The sequence below is a fragment of the Callorhinus ursinus genome, unplaced genomic scaffold, assembly GCF_003265705.2.
Source record: "Callorhinus ursinus isolate GAN/ISIS: 27379988/994484 unplaced genomic scaffold, GSC_fseal_2.0 scaffold35, whole genome shotgun sequence".
Lineage (NCBI taxonomy): Eukaryota > Metazoa > Chordata > Mammalia > Carnivora > Otariidae > Callorhinus > Callorhinus ursinus.
In genome coordinates this window covers 3,545,281-3,561,594 of record NW_027397097.1, presented here as the reverse complement: position 1 = coordinate 3,561,594, position 16,314 = coordinate 3,545,281, and the positions used below count along the sequence as shown (strand labels likewise).

At 42.9% G+C, this 16,314-nt stretch overlaps 3 protein-coding genes and 1 pseudogene across 8 annotated transcripts in view; 2 read left to right on the top strand and 2 right to left on the bottom strand.

Annotated features, from left to right (window-relative positions):
* PAAF1 (proteasomal ATPase associated factor 1) overlaps nucleotides 1-872 on the bottom strand; it is a 41,017-nt gene extending 40,145 nt beyond the window's left edge. The window contains exon 1 of one of the 5 annotated variants that reach the window (XR_003203804.2): nucleotides 701-872. Coding sequence is in view for 2 of the 5 variants with exons in the window: in XM_025848376.2 (XP_025704161.1) it covers nucleotides 701-747 (47 nt within the window). In the remaining 3 variants the exon portion in view is untranslated. Of the gene's footprint in view, nucleotides 1-667 lie in introns of all 5 variants that reach the window. The other 4 variants (XM_025848376.2, XM_073879682.1, XM_025848377.2 and 1 more) reach the window with 4 other exon arrangements.
* COA4 (cytochrome c oxidase assembly factor 4 homolog) lies at nucleotides 520-3,418 on the top strand. Of its 2 annotated transcripts, XM_025848395.2 has the most exons (4): nucleotides 524-609; nucleotides 900-1,012; nucleotides 2,765-2,836; nucleotides 3,152-3,418. In XM_025848395.2, exon 4 carries the CDS (start codon nucleotides 3,164-3,166, stop codon nucleotides 3,416-3,418), a length of 255 nt encoding a protein of 84 aa, XP_025704180.1. In that variant the 5' UTR covers nucleotides 524-609; nucleotides 900-1,012; nucleotides 2,765-2,836; nucleotides 3,152-3,163. The 2 variants fall into 2 exon arrangements, with proteins under 2 accessions (XP_025704181.1, XP_025704180.1); XM_025848396.2 differs by lacking the exon at nucleotides 2,765-2,836 and having other exon boundaries at nucleotides 520-609.
* Nucleotides 3,419-3,647: 229 nt separating this feature from the next.
* On the top strand, nucleotides 3,648-4,642 carry LOC112806108 (large ribosomal subunit protein eL20 pseudogene; annotated as a pseudogene).
* Nucleotides 4,643-12,814: 8,172 nt separating this feature from the next.
* Nucleotides 12,815-16,314, bottom strand: part of MRPL48 (mitochondrial ribosomal protein L48) — a 54,767-nt gene continuing 51,267 nt past the window's right edge. The window contains exons 8-9 of the mRNA XM_073879686.1: nucleotides 14,100-14,189; nucleotides 12,815-13,136 (exon numbers count right to left, since the gene is read on the bottom strand). Coding sequence (XP_073735787.1) covers nucleotides 13,062-13,136; nucleotides 14,100-14,189 — 165 coding nt within the window. The 3' untranslated portion in view covers nucleotides 12,815-13,061. The remainder of the gene's footprint in view (nucleotides 13,137-14,099; nucleotides 14,190-16,314) is intronic.

The window sequence follows — 16,314 nt, the reverse complement described above, 5'->3', positions numbered from 1 at the left end:
TTTACAGAAAGCTATGTTTTCACCTTCACCATGGTTTCAATTTGAAAAACCCTTATTAGTATTAACACCTGACATTCAAGGCACTGCTGTACGCATCCTGGTGCAGAGTAATAACTTGCACAGTATATGATCAATAAATGTTAAATGAATGGTTTCCTATGCATCCCCAATTAAGCTGTCGGCTTCTTGAAGGCAAGAGCCACCCTTTAAATTTAGATTACTCATCTCAACTCCACACGCATACAGCCTGGACACAGTGGGTGTTACATTGTTTCCTGAATAGAATTGTCCAATATGTCTAACACAGCACTAGGCGTCCAAAGAGTATATAAAGATTTCATCATAAACTCAAAGACAACGTGGAGGTGGTGAGTACTAGGACCTTTGCAAATAACTAACGATTAGTAAATATTTGCTAAATGTCTATGACTTATTTGCCAAGAGTTTTCCTGCCTCCCAGTTTTCCTTTCTCCAACTCATTGATCCTAGTTCTGACACTGGGATCACAGCCGTATATGTTGCCTTGGCCTCGGGACAGCTCTGCAGAGAATGAAAACCAAAGACCATGTGGGTTTGCTACATCCAGTAATCCCTCAACAAATGATGAAGGTAATCCCTATCCTGGATTGGGTACAGCTCTCCTTAACGCAAAGACAACATGCGTTACCCTCCTCCGTTCCAGTTCTGGGCCTTCATTCACCTGAGGGCTTGGGCCCAGTCGCTCTGAATCCTCAAAGGCGCCGCCATCTTAACCCCTCCTCCACCTGCCCGCCTCTTCCGCTCTTTGCTGGAAGTGGGTCGTCAAAGGGGCCGCGACAAGGACTGGGGGCGGGACCTATACTGAGAGGCCACCAATGAATACGCGTGACGGGTTCCTCTTCTCCCACTTCCGCTCTCAGGTTCCCCACCGGAGGCTGGTTTTCGGCCCGAGGGTCGGAAGAGTTCTAAGTGCCTGCAAAAGGGACTCCGACGTGCTGGAACGCGCGTCCGAATTCTCGTGTCCGACTGTTCGGTGAGCACTGCGTACCGCGTCCTTGCGCGGTAAAACGTAGCGGGCACAGCCGGACTGCGGCTGGCTGCCACGTGCGCGCATGCGTCCTCTCGTTAAAGTGGGAGAGTAGCTGCAAGATGACTTGGACAGTTGAATTTCCCTGCTTTCCCATGCCTTCCTAGTCCAGGCCAGCTGCCGACCGTATAGCTTGCCCTGATCCCCAAGCATGGGTCTGCCTCTTTTTTTTTTTTTAAAGATTTATTTATTTATTTTGAGAGAGTGAGAATGAGAGAGAGAGAGAGAGTACGTGAGAGGGGGAGGGTCAGAGGGAGAAGCAGGCTCCTCGCTGAGCGGGGAGCCCAATGCGGGACTCGATCCCGGGACTCCAGGATCATGACCTGAGCCGAAGGCAGTCGCTTAACCGACTGAGCCACCCAGGCGCCCGGGTCTGCCTCTTTTTACTCCAGGGAAGACTGAAGCCGGGATGTGGTGGGGAAAGAGTACCGTGGCATTTTTTGAGCTCTGTTGTCATCCATGCACTTCTCGCTCACTATCATATTAATCCTTACATTAATTCTGTGAGTTAAATATTATTAAGGAGGAAGCTAAAAAGATTGTATGGTAAGATGTGGTACTAGGATTCGAATCTGGATCTCTTGGCTTAGAATCCAGGGCACTTTTTCTGTACACTAATAAAAACTCATTTATTGAACTCTTTGGACGTGCCAGGCTTCTTACGTGCCTTATCCCTTTTAGCCTTCAACAATCTTGAGAGGTAGATACTATCTCTGTTTTTCAAGAGATTATGAAGTGATTTTCTTAAGGTCACCCAGTGAGTCGGTGACAAAACTAGGTTTCCAATCCCGGTCTCTTTTCAAAGCTTATTTACCCCCTCCTTCCTTAGGTTATACCGACTCCAAAGCAAATAAGTTTTGGGTAAGGCTATGGAGTCCTTAAATTCTTGTAATTTCCCCATTGCTTAACATGGCCAACAAGACCTTGCTATGATTACTTTCTCAGAGCGCCAATTTCATTTGTTTTACAGTTCTCTTCATACGCTATTCTCCAGTCATACAAAACTTTCAGTTCCTTTCCTGAGTCAAATCCTGCCTCAACCTGTGCCCCTGCTCTTCCATTGACTGGAAATATTCCTTCTCCCCATCTCTGGCTAACTCCTATTCATCCTTCAAGTCTCGGTTTAGAAATCACTTCCTCCAGGAAGCCTTCCCTGCCTGTTCCTGCCATGTCTGGGTTAGGTATTCCTCCAATGTGTTCCCAGTCTTAAGTATCTGTGCACACTGCATTGTAATCTGTTTATTATCTAGATTGTACGCCATTAAGGCAGGAACTAAATCAGTCTTGGTCACTCCTGTATCCTCTAGTGTAGTACCTCATACATGATAGGTACTCAGTGATCCTTTGTTGAATGAATCAGAGAGACACAGGAAAGGCATTAAAGGGTGTTAGTTCCTTTAAAGCCTGTCATGGTGAAATAAATGTGTAAATGCTGAGGTTATTTCCCTTCAAACCTTTCTCAAGTTCTTTCTGTAGGCTACTTTCTGCTGGGTGCTCTGAAGCAGATGATCTTGGAAAGACAATCCAGGGCAAATCCACCTCACATTAAGCACTCTCACCCCACAGACTCTTCTCTTGCCCTGGCCCATGCACACGCTATGCTACAGCCACACTGAACTCTATTTCTCCTATATGTCAAACCCTACCCATATTTGGGTACCCTCCCAAGTGTTAAGCTGTGTTCTTTTCCAACCATAGGAAAAGGCTAATAGGAGAAAAGTAGAGAAATTAATTCTTTTAGGGTGGATCCAAGACAGCTGCTCCAAAAAGGTAACATCTCACCTAATTCAAATTCCATTAGCAGATCCACTCAAGCTTATTTAGTGCTGTGATAAACATTCTCATATACTTTATGTCATTCCATTGAGGTCAAACCATTTTGCAGGTCTGTTCTCTTGCCAGGCCTACTGCCGATGGCACCAAGGTGAATCAGGCCCAGTATCTGTACTCAAATAAGCTTATAGTCTCCAACAGGAGACAAATGCATAAATAGGCTATAACAATGCAGTTTGGTCAGTATTATTTATAATAGTGGAACCTCATAATCACATCCCTACTCTAACCTTGCCTCCATTGATGTTCTAGAGACTCCCAAAGATGTCAACTCAAGGCCATACCTGGGCCCGACAGGTAAAGAAGGAAGATGAGGAAGAGGACCCGCTGGACCAGCTGATCTCCCGTTCTGGCTGTGCCGCTTCCCATTATGCAGTACAAGAGTGCATGGCCCAGCACCAGGACTGGCGACAGTGTCAGCCACAGGTACAGGCCTTCAGGGACTGCATGAGTGAACAGCAGGCAAGGCGGCGGGAGGAGCTGCAGAGGAGGAAAGAGCAAGGCAGTGCCCACCACTGAGACCCCAAACCACTTATCCCCAGAGAATGGCCCTGTAGAAACTAGCACCCAGAGAGATCTTGGGAAGAAGTCCTGAACAGCGGAAGTGTGGGCCAAGAGGTATAAAATTCGGGGATTATCTTTGGCTAAGACTGACGTTGAGAGCCCGGCAGCTGTGGGTTTGGACATAACTGCTGTAAAGAGCTGTGATACTGCTTTCTCGTGTGGCGGGGAGAGCGGAGAGTGTGCCATGAAAGCTTCGGGAACACTGCGAGAGTACAAGGTGGTGGGGTGCTACCTGCCCACCCCCAATGTCGCACTCTGCCCCTGTATCGCATGCGAATCTTTGCACCTAATCACGTTGTCGCCAAGTCCCGCTTCTGGTACTTTGTGTCTCAGCTGAAAAAGATGAAGAAGTCTTCGGGGGAAATTGTCTACTGTGAACAGGTGTTCGAGCAATCCCCCTTGTGGGTGAAGAACTTCGGCATCTGGCTACGCTATGACTCGCGCGGCAGCACCCACAACATGTACCGGGAGTATTGGGACCTGACCACTGCAGGCACCGTCACCCAGTGCTACAGAGACATGGGTGCCCGACACTGTGCCCGGGCCCACTCGATCCAGATCATGAAGGTGGAGGAGATTGCAGCCAGCAAGTGCCGCCGACTAGCCATCAAGCAGTTCCACGACTCCAAGATCAAGTTCCCGCTGCCCCACCAGGTCCTGCGTCGCCAGCACAAGCCACACTTCACCACCAAGAGGCCCAACACCTTCTTTTAGATGCAGAGCCTCCCTGTCTCCAGGTCTGCTCAAATAAACTCTTTGGGAAAACCAAAAAAAAAAAAAAAAAAAAAGCTGTGATATTTTCATGGTGAGATGCCAAAAATCCTCACCCATCATGTTCCACCAATATTAAATATTGACTGATAGTAAAACAAAGAGTGGGGTTAAGGGATGTTCTTCTGTCCTACATCTTGGGTCAATGTGCCAAGTACTGAACTGATTACATGGACGTTTAATTTTAAAAGTAAATTCACAATCTGAATGTAAATTGGTTACTAATCAGGTCTTCCATTTATTCAGTCATTGGCTCAACACACAACTGACAAGTTTTTCTAAGACCTTTCCATGTGCCAATTCCTGTGTGAATGAATAATATGATCTGATGTGATGAATAATAGGATCTCTTCCTTCATGTTACTTAGTCTGGTTTGAGGGGTAGAAATAAAACATTAGAACAACTAATTACTAGCCATTATGTAAGTGCCTTTATCTTTCATTAGTTGATCTGGATGTTTCATTCAGTCTAGTAGAAGGAAGAAAACAAATGGGAAAATAAACATTGAGTGCCTCTTATATGCCAGACAGATGCAGTCTGACCTCAGTATGCTACAACCCAGCAAACACACAACGTTGGCCTGACATTTAAAAGGCACGTTTAACAGGGGCTCCTGGGTGGCTCGGTCGGTTGAGCGTCTGCCTTTGGCTCAGGTCATGATCCCGGAGTCCTGGGATCAAGCCCCACATCAGGCTCTCTGCTCAGCGGGGAGCCTGCTTCTCCCTCTGCCTGCCACTCTGCCTACTTGTGCGCGCTCTCTCAAATAAATAAAATCTTAAAAAAAAAAAAGTGGCTGAATCCCATTTATGCCATAAAAAAATAAAAAGTCATGTTTAACATAAAATACAGATCTTTAGCTCTTAAAAAATGGAAAAGCTATCATCATGGAGCTTATATTCCTACTTGACAACTTGCTGGAACTGAGTAACGATTCCGCTTTTAGGTGGTTGTATTCTCCAGTTGATAACAGTTGCCATCGCTTCTCATTTTTCTTCCATGGAACTACATTGCCCATTCTGTTTTCTGTCTAGCCCTGTAAGGCACTGGGAGTGGGAAAGGAGTTGGAAGAATAACTCCTGCCATCAAAGCTAGAATGCAAAGGGGCGTATGCTCTCATCATCATCAGTAACATTTTCTTGAGCATCTATATATTAGAAGCACAAATCTGAAGTATTAGTAGGCCCTAAAACTACTTTGAGTTTTTGTGTTGGTGATTGGTGAGAGAAAGAGGGGAGAAGATGAGAGGAATACCACTTAAAGAACAATAAAATCCAATTAGAATGGGATGACTCTGGGGCCCTGTCTGCTCAGTGCTGTGGGTCGTCAAAGAGCAGTGTGGACTGGAGCTGTCAGCAAGAATCTCAAAGAAGGGAGTTAGTTGAGTTGAACCTTTAGTGATGAAGGAAACATTACCTCTTTGTAACATATAACATAAAGAAATACCATCTACAAGTAAAAAGTACCTAGAAATAAGGGGTGCCTGGGTGGCTCAGTCAGTTAAGCGTCCAACTCTTGATTTTAGCTCAAGTCATGATCTCAGGGTCCTGAGATTAAGCCCCGTGTCGGGCTCCACACTGGGCGTGGAGCCTGCTTGAGATTTTCTCTCTCCCTCTCTGCCTCTCCCTACCGCCCCCCCAAGCTTGCTCTCTCTCTTTTATCTATCTAAAAAAAAAAAAAAAAGACAGTACCTAGAAATCAGTAAGAAGCAAACAGCCCAATTGAAAACAAAGTTAAAAAGTAGTATTAGCTATGTCTATTGACAAAAATCAAAAGTATAACAGCCAATATTGGTAGGGATGAAGAACAGGCACAATTACACTATTGAAGGGATAATAAAGCTACTGGAAGACAATTTGGTGGGATCTATAAATATTTTATCTTTTTAAAAATATTTATTTGAGAGAATGTGCCCACGTGCATGGGGGGGAGAGGCAGAGGGAGAAGGAGAGAAGCAGACTCTGCCCCATGGGGTTTGATCTCATGACCCTGAGGTCATGACCTGAGCTGAAATCAAGAGTCATCACTTAACTTACTGAGCCATCCAGGTGCCCCAGGATCTATAAATATTTTAAATATTTATATATTTACTGGCTGGCTCAGTCAGAAGAGTATGCAACTCTTGTTGATCTTGGGGTCATGAGTTTGAGCCCCATGTTGGGTTTAGAGATTACTTAAAAAATTAAAAATATGTATTTCAACAGCAATTCTTTTAGGAGCCCTCGACTATATTTTTATAAGATGTATATACTATTATGTTCACTGCAACATTGTTTATATAGTGAATAAATTCACAGTGTAAAACTCCATCAATAAGGACTATATTTGCTTACATATTCAAATCTTTTATAACAGGAATGTATCTCTGTATTAAATTTGTGTGAGTAAAATAGAAATAATAGTCTATGGGGAGGGTGAGTGGGATTCTAACAGAGAGGAAGGGCAGAAGGACCTCCCTAGCAGGAGGAATAACTTCCAAACTAGCTAAGCGCAAGTTTTGTGGGACTCCACTTCTAACAGGGAGCCAACACTGGGTGGGTCACAGAATGCATTTGGGCAAAGAGGGCTTTGTTGCCACTCAAACCTGTTTCCTCAAGTAAATGGGGATAATTCCTATTTAATAGGCATACTTAGAGAGTTATTTTTTGGCATAGAGAATTAAATGAGGGATAATATATAAATAGCAAATAATAAAAATTATTAGCATTTTTTGAACTATCACAACTATTATAATATTTATATGTAATATGTGTATATAATAAATATTGTTATATAACATTTATGAAGCATTTAACTCAGGCTGTTTTGTTCCAGTTTGCTCTCATTCTCTATGACATACTGCTTTCAAGTCTCACTATGCTACTTACTAGCTGTGTAGTTTGGGGCAAATTACTCAACATTTCAGGATCTGTTTTTTCTTCTGTAAAAATGCATATAAAACGTTCCTCATAAGGCCTTAAAAGTAATAAATGTAGACTTTCCTCATAAGACTTGTTGAAAGAATTAACCTTGGTAAAGGGCTTAGAAACAGTGTCTGGTACACAGTAAGCATTCACTAAATGTTGCCTATTAATGTAATTATTATTGTGTGCTAAGCACTCTCCTGAGTTACATTTTCTCATTAACTCCATTAACTCCCCTTTACAGAGGAGGAAATAAAGGTCAGATTGGGGGTTAGACTTTCAAGTGTGTCTTATTCTGAAGTCTATGCTGTTCTCTGTTCTATGCACTTATAATCTTCCACTGCCTAGTATGATGCTTAACAAAGTAAATAACTACATTTACTATGTAAATATTAAGGGTTTGTTTGTTTGGCTGATTGGCTTTTTTTTTTACAAAATGGAGGTTAACCAATGCACATTGTCCACAATGTTCTAGATTGGCATGTTTTTTTAGTCTCTCAGCTCTGGAGCCCACAGCCATGGAGCTGTAATTTAAGGTGGTCCATGCTTGTCCAGAATAATCTATACCTACCTCTGTACAGAGGCTTGGTGCCCCCCACCCCCATCGTGGCTCTTGAGTTGGCCCTTCCCTGCAAGGTCCTTGGCTGGGGACTTGGCCTGTGCTCAGCACAAAGTTGCATGGTAATGTGTTTTACTAGGTGAGTAATAAGAGATGCCTCCCACTCTCCCTCCCTCAGGTAAAGTTGCCAGGCTAAGTCCTTGGGCTGCTGACTAGAAATCCAAAGAGAACTGGAGCCAATCCAGGTTGAAACCTTATACTTTCCACTCTATAGAATGATAGGGCTCTCTACTCTGCTCCAGCAGGGACTTAAAGCAGGCAGAAATGGGAGGATTCTTAACATCTTTAGCAGCTATCTTCTGAAGAGTTTTCATTCTTTGGAGCTTGGGCATCTTTCAGAGCCTGGGCGTTCTGTCTAAATGGTAACCCAAACCTTAAATGACTGGGAATGAAAGTTATTCCAGGGGGATTTATAAAAACTAAATGAATCATTTCAAATTCTCCAGGGAGATCACACATTTGAAGACAAAAATGGCACAAAGAGATCAAAGTATAGATTAAACCAGCATAAGACACATTGGCCACCTCTGTCTGCAGTGCCTTTCCAGCAGGTCTAGTTCTAGACACACCCAATGCATGCTCAGAGAGCTTTCCTTCCTTAAGTACAATTTACACCCTAGAAACAGGGGTCTCTGGGCATTGCTACAATGTCTCAATGGCCAAAATGTCCAGATTTCATTTCTTCCTTTGCAGCTTCCTTTGCACCTTCTCTGGTGGCAGAACAAGGAAGGCATCCTTAGCCAGAGGAAGGGAACTAAAACATGAAGCTGAGGAATCTCTTGGCCTTACCTAGGAAGACTGCCCATTCAACCCAGGCATTCAGTGTTCTTGGAAGTTACTGATCTACATAAAGCCATTTCTCAAAATCTCAGTAATGTGCACTAAACCAGGAATTGAGTGAACTGGAACGATCCCGGGCTGGCATTGGCTAACCTTGGACAAGTCTGTTTCCCTCTTAGGCCAATGATCTCATCTGTAAAATGTAGATTATCCCAAATGTTGTATATTGATGAAGCCAAAACCAGCACCCAGCTGTTCTGAATTCCAATCCATTGACCTTTCCTCTCATTCATCCTGCCTACCCCTCACGTTATCACAGTGATTCTAGGCACAATTTAACCGTAACTGGAACATTGAAAACTAAAAGTATGCTGAAGGAATGAACTACTGATAGACACAACAGCATGGATAAAACAGGGTAAGTCAAGTCAGACACAAAGGGGTATATACTGTATGTTACTTATATGCAGTACTAGAAAGGCAAAACTGATCTGGGGCACTAGAAATGAGATTAATGGTTGCTTCTGAAGAATGACTATGAAAGAATGTAAAGGAACTTTCTGGGGTTATGGAAGTGTTATCTTGATAGAAGTATAGGTTTCACAGGTGACTGCATTTTTTTTAAGGTTTTATTTATTTATTTAGTTAGTTAGTTGGTTAGTTAGTTATTTTAAGGGGTGGGGGTGGGAAGCAGAGGAAGAGGGACAAGCAGACTCCAGGCTGAGTGCAGAGCCTGACTTGGGCTCAATCCCAGGACCCTGAGATCATGACCTGAACTGAAATCAAGAATCGGACACCTGGGGCACCTGGGTGGCTCAGTCGATTAAGCGTCTGCCTTCAGCTCAGGTCATGGTCCCAGGGTCCTGGAATCGAGCCCCACATGAAGCTCCCTCTGCCTGCAGCTCTCCCCCCGCCCCCCACAGCTTGTGCTCTCTCTCTGTCAAATAAATAAATAAAATATTTTTTAAAAAAGAGTCAGATATCATGAGACAGCACTTCAATAAAGAAAGATTACTTTGCAAAAAAAAAAAAAAGAGTCAGACACTTAACTGAGCCACCCAGGCGCCCCGAGCATTTTTAAAACTGATCTTATACACTTAAGATCTGTTGTTTCTTTCTTTCCTTCTTTCTTTCTTTTCTTTCTTTCTTTCTTTCTTTCCTTTCTTTCTTCCTTTCTTTCCTTTCTTTCTTTCTTCCTTTCTTTCTTCCTTTCTTTCTTCCTTCCTTCCTTCCTTCCTTCCTTCCTTCCTTCCTTCCTTCCTTCTTTCTTTCTTTCTTTCTTTCAAGATTTTATTTATTTATTTGACAGAGAGAGACACAGCAAGAGAGGGAACACAAGCAGAGGGAGTGGGAGAGGGAGAAGCAGGCTTCCCGCTGAGCAGGGAGCCCGATGCGGGGCTTGATCCCAGGACCCTGGGATCATGACCTGAGCCGAAGGCAGACACTTAATGACTGAGCCACCCAGGCGCCCCAAGATCTGTTGTTTCACTATAAATACAAATTATATCTCAATTTAAAAAAACTATTTAAAAGTATGCTGAAAAAGTTTAGAAGGGAAGGTAATCCAACACTTACTGAGCACTTGCTAGCCCATTTGTATACATTATCTCCATCTCAAATTCCTAAAAGGATAATTCCCATTTTACAGATCAGAAAACTGAGGTTTATGAGGTTAAAATAACTCACCTGAGGCCTTAAGACTAGTAAGTGTAGAAACTAGGAATAGCCCAGGTTTGTCTGACTCTTTCTTTATAAGTTGTCTCAGAGAGGGTGGGAGTTATTTTCGACCTTGTACAAGAAGATTTGCACTCCATTTGATTTCACTGCCATGTGATTCTAGGAAAGTCCATTTCCTTCTGGACCTTACTCTAGAGAGTCAGATGAAGCTCATAATTGTTTTGTAACTCTGAGATTCTAGCAATCAGAATATCTCCCATCCTTCTTGCCAGGATAAGGCATTAGAAGCAATTTCCATTTATCTCAGAGCAGACTAAGGAGTAACAAAAGCTCTTTGACTCTGGCGAGAGGATAAATCAACTAGGTCAGTGACACAAGAGCTCCAAGGTGACAGAACCCAGCTGCCTCCTATTTAAGAGATAAACCTGACTCATCCCTCAGTGATGTAATGGAAAAGGATGGACTGGGAATCAAGAGATCTGAATCCTGCTCCCAGCCCTGCCAAAGAGGTGTGCTGTGACCTTGGGTAAAAGCACTCCCTTTCCTGGGTCTCTATCCTATTGCTAAAAGAGAGGATCAGGCTAGCTAGGTCCTAATGTTCTTCAGCTCTAGTGTCTTGTCAATTTATGAAATCCTGTGTCCTGCTTCCACAAATCACTAACAAAGAAAAGTGGGAAATGAAAAGAATGACATTTTCCACGTTCCTAAATAGAGTCCATATGGTATGGGGGCTGTGTGTATGTATTTGTAAACATCTGTTTATTCATCTTTATCTTCCTGTCACTATACATCCCCCAAAATTACGCTCATCCATTAGCAACTTCTCTTTTATCTTCCCTAAAGGAGACTCAGCAATGAGTAATTCTACAACCAAAATACTAGTCCTCACCTAAAAAATTCTGCCCACACTCCCATTGGGCTTCACTTGGAAGTAGTGGCCTGCTGAACCTTCAGTGTCAATTCAGAGAAGCATTTTAAGTGAAGGCACCTGCTATCTTGACAGCTCTCCCTTAGTGGTATACCGTAGAAGGAAATCTGAGATTCCTCTTGTTGCTTTTAGAGACCAAGGCAAAGAAACCAGAATAACTTCAGAACTGAAACTGTTGAGTTTTAGAAAAATACATGCAATGCTAAGAATGCTCTGGGCTCCCAAAGACCTCTCTGTAGGGGTACCCCACAGCAGCAGTGGAGTACGGGAGAGAAAGATCTGCCACTTACTAGTCATGTGACCCTTCAGGAGAAAGAAGTCTCTCTATCTCTCCAAACCTCGGTTTTTCCATCTATAAAACTGGAATAATACCAGCAAACTCAAGGGCAATTTTTATAAAGTACAAAGCATAATGAGGGCTCAGTAAATGTGAGATACATACTCAGATACTCACACGCACTCACACATAACCTTTTCACACACACAGATACCCACCCACATGCACACTCATATATACACCCTAAAAGACTGGTGTAAGGATTAGAGCTCACAAAGTACCTTGCACAGAGTCTAGCTCAATAAATGATCGCTATTATGTACAAAAGTATGAACTCACTAATGCTCAAAATAGGAAAAACATTAGAGGTCACTTAGACTAGTGGTTCTCAAAGAGGTAACCTTGGACCAATCGCATGAGCATCAGCACCACCTGAGAACGTGTAAGAAATGCAAATTCTAGGCCCTCACTCAAGATCTCCTAAATCAGAAAAAATGGGGGTGAAGTTCAAAAATTTGTGTTTAAAAAGCCCCCCAGGTGATTCTGATGTACACTTCAGTTTTGAGAACCAGTGACTTAGATCAGGGTTTGACAAACTATTTTTATAAAGGACACATGATGAATGTTTTGGTTTTACGGTCTATGTCACAACTACTCCGCCAGTGTGAAAGCAGCCCTAGCCTATATGTAAGTGAACGACCATGGCTCTGTTCCAATAAATGGGCAATGTGGTTTTAGAACTAAATATAGGTGGTAGTTGTACAACACCGTGAATGTATTCAATACCACTGAACTGTCTGCTTTAAAATGGTTAATTTTGTGGTTTGTGAATTTCACTCCAGTAAATTACTTTAAAAAAAACAGGCAGTCAGTGGGACTAGGCTCACAAGCAGGAGTTTTCTGACCTCTGACCAAGATCAACCTTAATTCTTTGCTTAAACTCATTCCAGGTAACCCTAAATAGCAGTTATGTAACATTTCCTGAATATGACGAGTCACTCACTACCCACAAAGCAGTATTTTTTCACTACAGCCAGACCCTGATTCTATCTGAAGAGTTTTTTTCATATACAAAGCCAAAATCTCCATCCCTATGCCTTCTATCCATAGGGGGTTTACTTATGTTATGATCCTCTGTTTCACTAAAAGACTCGATGCCAGATTGCTTGAAAGGATGAGATCACTCTAACTGGGGAAATACTGAAGGGAAACATGCTTCTGTGCTGAAGAGAAAATATAATCCCTTAAAGATACTCCACAGGGGCGCCTGGCTGGCTCAGTGGGTGGAATATGACTCTTGATCTTGGGGTTGTGAGTTCAAGCCCTACAATGGGTGTAGAGATTACTTAAAAATAAAATCTTAAAATAAAAAAATAAAAGATACTCCACAGGATGGACTGACTTCTCACATGCCCATCAGCTGCAGATTTTTATTAGATGGAGGATGTCTTAGGTTGGCTCAAAGGAAAGTGGTGACAATTGGCAAGCGCTTCTCCATACAAGAGAGGAGGCATTCCTGGCTAATGGGGATGGGTAGTTATGATATCTAAAGGTGAGGGTCTTCTGCTTAACTTTGACCACCCAGGAAGATCTTCTGTTTGGCACTCAATGTCACCAGTCCTGACATGAAAGGGTCTGCAATGAGCTAGTTCAACTTGGCCAACAGTTCTTCCAGTTCTGGCCGAGCTTTGAACCTTCCCTTGAAGTCTTCTTCAGAGTGCTGGGGAGAAGAAAAAGAAAATAAGGGGAAATTACTGCAGAGCTTTCAGTTATTCAAACATACACAGCATAAAAAAAAAATCCATCAGCCAGTCCTGTAGAGAATGATTCAGATTCAACTAACTTTTATTGAGTATCTACTATACACCAGACTTGTATTAGGTACCAAGGATTCTGAATCGGACTTTCTCCCTGCCTTAAGTGAACTTAGAGTCTGGTGAGAGAAGACAGACATATAAGGAACGAATGTCAAATGCTAGGAGTACCTCATTAGAAGCACTTAAAGAGAGAGGATGCCCAAATTCTCTGTCTACAATCGGAAATAATAGACCTAGGGACTGGTATATTTAAATCAGCATGACCAGCACATTTTCTCCTGTATACAGATCTATGTGAAACCCAAAAAACAAGAAGAGGATTAATAAGCATGGGCTCAGAACAAGGAGAGCTGGATGCAGCAAATGGCATCAGTCTAAAATGACCTGAAGGATCTGTGTCACAACAAGGCTTGCCTCGGCAAATGGACCCAAATACTCAGTATTTAGGCTGAGGTTCCTGATGTTTTCCAAATTTTCTATGCCAAACTTCCTTCTGATTGGCATTCTTTTCTCAGTCAGGCTACAGTTAAGCCTTGAAGATCCAGAAAGGTCCTCTTTAAAGTACATGTCCATATTTGCGTTCTGATTAATTATACTGTATGTACACTTGAATCATGTTCTTTCTATACACAATTACGGGCTTGCCCCTAACACCGGGATACTGTGATGGAGTTCAACTCCTGTGGTCCGTACCCATCAGCACTGATGCATTGGAAGGGCCAGGAAAATGATCACAGTAATACTGGTCTGCACAGCTTTCCCGTTTATCATCCACATTTCTGTCTTGTTTCTAAAGCCAGATGCTCTTATCCATATTTTCAGCACAGGTAGGCCACTAGGGGGCCTCTTCTCAAACTAGCACATACCTCCTTCACTGACAATCTGACTCCTTCGGGAAGATTGCTTTGGATTATTTCCAAAAAAATCTCTGCAAATGTAGCACTCAAACCGCTGATCTGCAAAAGGAAAGGAGATGCTCTGAGAGAGGGTAGTGAAAGCCAGATGATTGGGCAGACATGGCATGGGCTCAAATGTCAGCTTCAGCAGAGCTATAGGGCCTGTGGGTGGAGGATTAACACACAGAGCTGGTTTCAGAGCCCCCAGCCTCTACAGGATTTCTCTTGCCATCAGTCAAGGGGTCTGCTTGCCGACAGTCATGGCCAATATCTGCCCCTGTAGACAACAGATGTCATAACTGGACCAAGAGGTTATTAAGTCCAGGACGACTTTCTGATTCAACTCAGATTTACCCACATAGACCTGACTGGTGTCAGACCCTATGCAGAGAATCCAGAGGTGAATCAGATGTGTAGTAGAAGGACATGCAGGGGGCTGCAGGAACCCACAAGAGAAATCTCTACCTAACTTGGGGGGGTGGTCAAAGACAGCCTCCAAAAAAGGTAACTTCTAGGTGGAGTCTTGAAGAAAAACAGGAGTAAACTGGGAGAATTCAGCAGTAGTATGGAGGGTTTTCAAAGCAGAGGAAACAATATTCAGTAAAATGTGAATGCATAGCACCATACTAGGGAATTAAAACTAGTTCCATGTGTTGCTACAACGAATGGGGTGAGAAGAGGAAAACCAGGAAGAGAATCATAAAAGTATTTAGGCACTAAAGAGTCCAAACTATCCTGTGGGCCTCAGTGGCAAATTAGATCTTTAAGATCTGTATCCCAAATAATTTATTTCTTTTTTTTCTAAATAATTTATTTCTTTTTTTAAGATTTTATTTATTTATTTGACAGAGAGAGACGCCATGAGAGAGGGAACATAACAGGGGGAGTGGGAGAAGGAGAGGCAGGCTTCCCACGGGGCAGGAAGTGCCCCCAAACAATTTATTTCTGATATTTTAAAAACTAGATTGTTAAATAGTTACTTATTTTTTTTAAGTAGGCCCCACGCTCAGGGGCGCCTGGGTGGCTCAGTGGGTTAAGAGTTTGCCTTTGGCTCAGGTCGTGATCCCAGGGTCCAGGGATCAAGCCCCACCTGGGCGGGCTCCCTGCTCAGCAGGGAGTTTGCTTCACCCTTTCCCTCTGCCCCTCCCCCCATACGTATGTGCATACACTCTCTCTCAAATAAATAAATAAAATCTTAAAAAAAAAAAAAGTAGGCTCCACACTGTGTGAAGCCAGATGCAGGGCTTAAACTCACAACCCTGAGATGAAGACACAAACTGAGATCAAGAGCTGAGCACTTAACCAACTGAGCTATCCAGGCTCCCCAGTACTTAATTATTTTTAAAGTTAGCATATATTTAAGGTGTTACTACCTTAACATTCCTTTCATTATCTTTTTTTTTTTTTAAAGATTTTTATTTATTTATTTGAGAGAGCAAGAATGAGAGAGAGAGAGAGAGCACATGAGAGGGGGGAGGGTCAGAGGGAGAAGCAGACTCCCCGCTGAGCAGGGAGCCCGATGCAGGACTCGATCCCGGGACTCCAGGATCATGACCTGAGCCGAAGGCAGTCACTTAACCGACTGAGCCACCCAGGCGCCCCTCCTTTCATTATCTTGCTGATATACTTCTTGAGTGGATCTAAATGGGGTGATGTCCATATGTTAGAATATTATTTGGCAATAAAAAGGAATGAAGCACTGACACATGCTACAACGTGGATAAACCCTGAAAACATGCTAAGTGGAAGAAGCAAGACCTAAAAGGCCATATATTGTACAATTCCATTTAAATGTCCCCAAAAGGTAAAACCACAGAGGCAGAAAGAGATTAGTGGTTGTCAGAAGCTAGGGGAATGGGGAAAGAGGACAGACTGTAAATGGGTAGTTTCTTTTTGGGGTGATGAAATTGTTCAAAATTGATTGTGGTGATGGTTGCATAACTGTGAATATATTAAAACCCGTTTAATTGTACACTTTAAAAGAGTAAATTGTATACGAATAAACTCTCAATAAAGCTGTTATAAAAAGGGGTGATATTAAGTGTGAATTTTTATTTTATTTTTTTAGATTTTATTTATTTATTTGAGAGAGAGAATGAGAGAGAGAAAGCACATGAGAGGGGGGAGGGTCAGAGGGAGAAGCAGACTCCCTGCTGAGCAGGGAGCCCGATGTGGGACTCGATCC

Bases quoted from the DNA above. Each gene is read 5' to 3' on its own strand.
- COA4 (XM_025848396.2), top strand. From the start codon at position 3,164: ATGTCAACTCAAGGCCATACCTGGGCCCGACAGGTAAAGAAGGAAGAT.